The sequence below is a fragment of the Penaeus monodon genome, chromosome 14, assembly GCF_015228065.2.
Source record: "Penaeus monodon isolate SGIC_2016 chromosome 14, NSTDA_Pmon_1, whole genome shotgun sequence".
In the NCBI taxonomy this organism is placed as follows: Eukaryota; Metazoa; Arthropoda; class Malacostraca; order Decapoda; family Penaeidae; genus Penaeus; species Penaeus monodon.
In genome coordinates, this window is record NC_051399.1 from 50,513,545 (window position 1) to 50,521,044 (window position 7,500).

At 32.6% G+C, this 7,500-nt stretch overlaps 1 protein-coding gene across 1 annotated transcript in view; it reads right to left on the minus strand.

The window, feature by feature from the left end:
- The window catches only part of LOC119581223 (importin subunit alpha-3-like), a gene marked incomplete in the record, with an annotated part of 82,549 nt that overhangs the window by 2,286 nt on the left and 72,763 nt on the right, over positions 1 to 7,500 (minus strand). The window contains 1 exon segment of the mRNA XM_037929622.1: positions 3,252 to 3,434. Within this exon segment, the coding sequence (XP_037785550.1) occupies positions 3,252 to 3,434 (183 nt within the window).

Here is a 7,500-nt window from a genome sequence, read left to right on the forward strand (position 1 = left end):
TAATAATGATAAAATAGTAATAATATAATAATAATAATAATAATAATAATAATAATAATAATAATAATAATAATAATAATAAAGTTGATAATAAAATGATAATAACCTTGATAATAATGATGATGATGATGATGATGATGATGATGATGATGATGATGTTAATAATAATAATAATAACAATAATAATAATAATAATAATAATAATAATAATTATTATTATTATTATTATTATTATTATATTAATAATGATTATAACATCAAAAACAGCAACAACAAACATAGTAGCAATATTGGTATCAATAGTAAAATTAATGTTAACAATAGTTTTGATAATAATAAGGTATGAAAAATAACAATAGTAATAAAAAACAATAATTATAATAATAAATAATAATAATGATGAAAATAATGATGATGATGATAATAATAATAATGATAATAATAATAATAATGTAACCTAATAATAATGATTATGACTATGACTATGATTATGATAATGATAAAGTTAATGATAGTAATGGTAATTGTGACTGAAAGTATGATGATGATAATAATAACAATAATGATAATAATAATAATAAAAAATAATGATAATGAAATTGTTAATAAAAGCAATTTGATAGTAATAACATTATAATAATAATAGTAATAATAATAATAGTAATAATAATAATGATAATAATAATGATGATTATGATAATAATATCATTATAACAATTATCATTATAACAGCCACAGCAACAACAATAAAAACAATAATAATAATAATAGGAATGACAATATTACTTATAATAATAATGATGTTGATAATGATGGCCATTAGAATAAGAGAGGGAGAGAGAGAGAGAGAGAGAGAGAGAGAGAGAGAGAGCGGTGGAAGTACATCTAGTTTCAATTAGATTTAGGTTTAAAGATATGTTGTACATGCAATGTTATGTTACTAATTCACAGGCTAAATTGGGGGAACACTGTCATTCAACAACAAAAAATAATAATAATATCTGAAACATCAGGATCAACATTGCCTGAACCATTGATTTTAGGCATATATGTTTCATTTGACGTTATGGTTAGTTTCAGGCTAATTTTAACACATGTTAACTTGAATTTGGGTAGATTAAATTTATTATTATTATTTATTTTTTTATTTTTTTTTATTTTATTTATTTTTTATTTTTTTGCATTATGCAATATCTCATATAATTTCTTTCAACGTGTGTTTTACATGTCCAATTACCAACACAAATGGCCACAAAGAAGAACATAAACAGATTTATAATTAACTGTATGACTATCACTACCTATCCCTGTGGTTCCCAACCTTGGGCATACTCGGTCCAACGCTCTTTTGGGCATCCCTCATAAAAACAACTACATCTGATGTGTGCCCTGTTTTAACACTGTGAATATACGACATGTGTTCTCATCATCAGCACTAAAGCTAGTTTACATCCACTAAGCCTCATACTGTAAAGGACTCATTATATGCCTAATTAATGACAGTAGAACTAGTAAGGACAGATTTCCTTTTCTCACGTACGTGTATGAGTGTGTAAACAGGAAGAAGGTTAATTAGAACCGGAAACCGCAATCGATTAACATAGCCAATGACCGTAACCGGAAGTGATTAACGCAATCAATGACCGTAACCGGAATCATTAACCATAGTTAATGATGGCTAGCATACACACCAGACTACCTTACGGTCGTTCATGGCGCATCATAGCAGGAAGTAGCATAATTAAAGTGATTTCATAATCAATGATCGGAACTGGAAATCATTAACCGACTCTAAGGATATCTAAACAGGCACAGGGTCTCCCTTCCCCACTCCTCCTCTCCAATACAGGCGACTTGACAGAACGACTCACCTTACGCATCAAAACAAGAAGTAGGTTAATGAAAGTGATTAACATAATCAATGACCGTAACCGGAATCATTAACCATAGTTAATGATGCCTAACACACGCCTGGAGGACTCCCTTCCCCCTCCCCTCTGAAACAATATGCCTGGTACTACAGATGATCCTCCTCCCAGCCCATCAGCACCCCTCTCCTATACCCCCACCCCCCAACCCGCGCCGCAATATTCATAGTGTTTGAACTTGTACCTGGATCGATAACTGACCCTGTTACATATACGAGTGATCACCCCTCCTAATGAATGAGTCTATCATAATCCAGCCCGATGCCAGGTCACGACGACCCCCCATCATCACCCTCCTCCCCTCCCCTCTCACCCCACCCACAATATTCATCGTGTTTGAGCTTGTACCTTGTTCGATAATTGACCCTGTTACAGACGAGTGACACCCCTCCTAATGAATGAAACTGTCATAATCAATAACAAATAACCCTGGAAGGGAGAGAACTCTAACGACCCCCCCCCCCATCAGGTCGGTCACACAACAGGTCTGCTAATAATTACCGTCCCTCAATCGCCGTGGCAGGGATAAGAATACAATAAAGGGAAAGGATTATAAAACGCGATGTACGATATATACTTTTATTTTTCTATTTCCACTGCATATACACTTCACTCCATATACCTTTATTATGACTCTCAAGCTTACACAACACACGTCCTAAGAGGCGATAACACAATAAGAGGCTTAAATTTTCTGTGTAAATGGAAATGCAATAATCAATATTTCATACGTTTGCACGTTTCATACTTAAAACCTACGGTAAACCTATAGATCGAAGGACGTGGTTTTATTTATTAGAGAGCTTAATAGTGTTTTCAGGTATCCAGCCCGAGGGTTCCCCTCATATTTACGCTGAAACCAATTATCTACCTACTGCCTCACCACTACCCATGTGTCGATCAGAATATTTGGGTGACTTATGTTCTGCATCGTTTTATTCATAACTTAGGAAAATTACTCCCCCCCTTCGTCTTATTAATTCATAATTTGTCTCTTCCCGTACCCGTCCTTTCCCTGCATCTATCATCGTGCATCGTGCTTCCCCTGGCCTGAACAGGAACAAAGCCCATCTCAGTTTCCGGCATCCCCGACTCCCAACACATTTAAACACCCACACTTAGACACCAACAACCGCATAACGATATCTATCCCTGCACACTATAATGCATAGACCCTATATACCTTTACCCACACAATTGTTTATACAACTTTACTTACAGCCTTATTTCAAAACCATTGTAAAGTATTTCTTTTTAAAATCTTTGTGGGTCCTCCTTCACTGAAGACACACTCTCAATATGAACGCCCACTCCCATACTTACCGCCAGGATGTTATCAAGCCCCTCGAGAGCCACAGTGACGACAGAGGTTTCAAAAACGCCTAAGACTGTTACGAGTGCTTCCACGCCGCCTGCAGCAACCAGGGCTTCAATCTGGCTCGACGTGCCTCCCGAGGTTAGGTTGGAGAGCGCCCACGTCGCTTCCTTTTGTACGTCTAGGAATCCCTGGTAGGAAAGGTTGGTATATTAAAAGGGATTATTGAATATGGTAAGGGTGGTCTTATTGCCTAAGATTCCCAATATATATATATATATATTTTTTAATTATTATCATCACCGAATGACTAAAAACAAAGTCAAGTAATTCTCAACAGACATTAATTAGAATAAAAGAAATAATCATAATGTTAATAAGACGAATAATGATAAAAAATAATGATAACATGAAAACAAAAGAATAACAAAGAAAATGATAAGTATGAAGATGATTATAGTAACAGTAGCAGTAATAGTAATAACAGTAGTAGTAGCTCTAATGATACTGTTGATAATGATAATATTACTACTACTACTGATAATAATGATGATAATGATAGTATTAAAAATAACGATAATGATAATAATGATGATAATAATGATAACAATGATAATAATGTAGGCCGCGGTGGCCGAGTGGTTAGAATATCGGACTTAGGTCTGTCACGACGGCAATCTGAGTTCGAGGGTTCGAGTCACCGGCAGGCGCGTTCTTCCCTTGGGCAAGGAACTTCACCTCGATTGCCTGCCTAGCCGCTGGTGACTCGATAAAAACACCTGGTGGCAGGCAACGGCAAACCACCGCTCTAAATTACCAAGAAAATCATGGAAATCCATGATCGCCAACGTCCTTGTGGGACAGGACACTTGAAAAAATAAAATAGATAAAAAAATAATATTGATAATAATAAAAATAACAATGATAATAAAAATGAAAATAATGATAACAATAATAATAATAATAACAGTAATTATAATAATAAAAATAATAATAATATTGATATAAAAAATAATAACAAAAATAATAGCAATATCAACAACAACAACAACAACAATAATAATAATAACCACAATATCAATAATAATAACAATAGCAATATCAGCAACAACAACAAGAATGATGATAATAATAATAATAATAATATAATAATATAATAATAATAATAATAATAATAATAATAATAATAATAATAATAATAATAATAATAATAATAATAATAATAATAATAATAATAATAATAGTAATAATAAAGTTGATAATAAAATGATAATAACCTTGATAATAATGATGATGATGATGATGATGATGATGATGATGATGATGATGTTAAAATAATAATAATAACAATAATAATAATAATAATAATAATAATAATTATTATTATTATTATTATTATTATTATATTAATAATGATTATAACATCAAAAACAGCAACAACAAACATAGTAGCAATATTGGTATCAATAGTAAAATTAATGTTAACAATAGTTTTGATAATAATAAGGTATGAAAAATAACAATAGTAATAAAAAACAATAATTATAATAATAAATAATAATAATGATGAAAATAATGATGATGATGATAATAATAATAATGATAATAATAATAATAATAATAATAATAATAATATAATAATAATAATAATAATAATAATAATAATAATGTAACCTAATAATAATGATTATGACTATGACTATGATTATGATAATGATAAAGTTAATGATAGTAATGGTAATTGTGACTGAAAGTATGATGATGATAATAATAACAATAATGATAATAATAAAAAAAAAATAATGATAATGAAATTGTTAATAAAAGCAATTTGATAGTAATAACATTATAATAATAATAGTAATAATAATAATAGTAATAATAATACAAATAATACTAATGATAATAATAATAATAACAATAACAATAATGATTATTATTATCAATAATAATATTATCATTACTTATTATTATCATTATAACAATTATCATTATAACAGCCACAGCAACAACAATAAAAACAATAATAATAATAATAGGAATGACAATATTACTTATAATAATAATGATGTTGATAATGATGGCCATTAGAATAAGAGAGGGAGAGAGAGAGAGAGAGAGAGAGAGAGAGAGAGAGAGCGGTGGAAGTACATCTAGTTTCAATTAGATTTAGGTTTAAAGATATGTTGTACATGCAATGTTATGTTACTAATTCACAGGCTAAATTGGGGGAACACTGTCATTCAACAACAAAAAATAATAATAATATCTGAAGCATCAGGATCAACATTGCCTGAACCATTGATTTTAGGCATATATGTTTCATTTGACGTTATGGTTAGTTTCAGGCTAATTTTAACACATGTTAACTTGAATTTGGGTAGATTAAATTTATTATTATTATTTATTTTTTTTATTTTTTTTTATTTATTTATTTTTTATTTTTTTGCATTATGCAATATCTCATATAATTTCTTTCAACGTGTGTTTTACATGTCCAATTACCAACACAAATGGCCACAAAGAAGAACATAAACAGATTTATAATTAACTGTATGACTATCACTACCTATCCCTGTGGTTCCCAACCTTGGGCATACTCGGTCCAACGCTCTTTTGCATCCCTCATAAAACAACTACATCTGATGTGTGCCCTGTTTTAACACTGTGAATATACGACATGTGTTCTCATCATCAGCACTAAAGCTAGTTTACATCCACTAAGCCTCATACTGTAAAGGACTCATTATATGCCTAATTAATGACAGTAGAACTAGTAAGGACAGATTTCCTTTTCTCACGTACGTGTATGAGTGTGTAAACAGGAAGAAGGTTAATTAGAACCGGAAACCGCAATCGATTAACATAGCCAATGACCGTAACCGGAAGTGATTAACGCAATCAATGACCGTAACCGGAATCATTAACCATAGTTAATGATGGCTAGCATACACACCAGACTACCTTACGGTCGTTCATGGCGCATCATAGCAGGAAGTAGGCATAATTAAAGTGATTATCATAATCAATGATCGGAACTGGAAATCATTAACCGACTCTAAGGATATCTAACAGGCACAGGGTCTCCCTTCCCCACCCCTCCTCTCCAATACAGGCGACTTGACAGAACGACTCACCTTACGCATCAAAACAAGAAGTAGGTTAATGAAAGTGATTAACATAATCAATGACCGTAACCGGAATCATTAACCATAGTTAATGATGCCTAACACACGCCTGGAGGACTCCCTTCCCCTCCCCTCTGAAACAATATGCCTGGTACTACAGATGATCCCTCCTCCCAGCCCATCAGCACCCCCTCTCCTATACCCCCACCCCCCAACCCGCGCCGCAATATTCATAGTGTTTGAACTTGTACCTGGATCGATAATTGACCCTGTTACATATACGAGTGATCACCCCTCCTAATGAATGAGTCTATCATAATCCAGCCCGATGCCAGGTGTCACCGACGACCCCCCATCATCACCCTCCTCCCCTCCCCTCCCACCCCACCCCACAATATTCATCGTGTTTGAGCTTGTACCTTGTTCGATAATTGACCCTGTTACAGACGAGTGACACCCCTCCTAATGAATGAAACTGTCATAATCAATAACAAATAACCCTGGAAGGGAGAGAACTCTAACGACCCCCCCCCCCCATCAGGTCGGTCACACAACAGGTCTGCTAATAATTACCGTCCCTCAATCGCCGTGGCAGGGATAAGAATACAATAAAGTGAAAAGGATTATAAAACGCGATGTACGATATATACTTTTATTTTTCTATTTCCACTGCATATACACTTCACTCCATATACCTTTATTATGACTCTCAAGCTTACACAAACACACGTCCTAAGAGGCGATAACACAAATAAGAGGCTTAAATTTTCTGTGTAAATGGAAATGCAATAATCAATATTTCATACGTTTGCACGTTTCATACTTAAAAACCTAACAGGTTAATTACCTAATAGATCGAAAGGACGCTGGTTTTATTCTAATTAGAGCAATAACGCTACGCTTATTCAACTCACCACTACCATGTGTCGACATAACAGATGTAATAAGAAGGTCAGAACAGAATCAGGAAAGAAAGAGAAGGGTTTTGAAGAAACAGATAAGAAGGAAAAACCGATAGGTTAATCAACAAATTAAAATTATCTAGCACTGGTATCTAGATAGTGATCATTATGTTATAATGATAGTAATGATATTGATAACAGTGATAATGATAACGATAACAATAGTA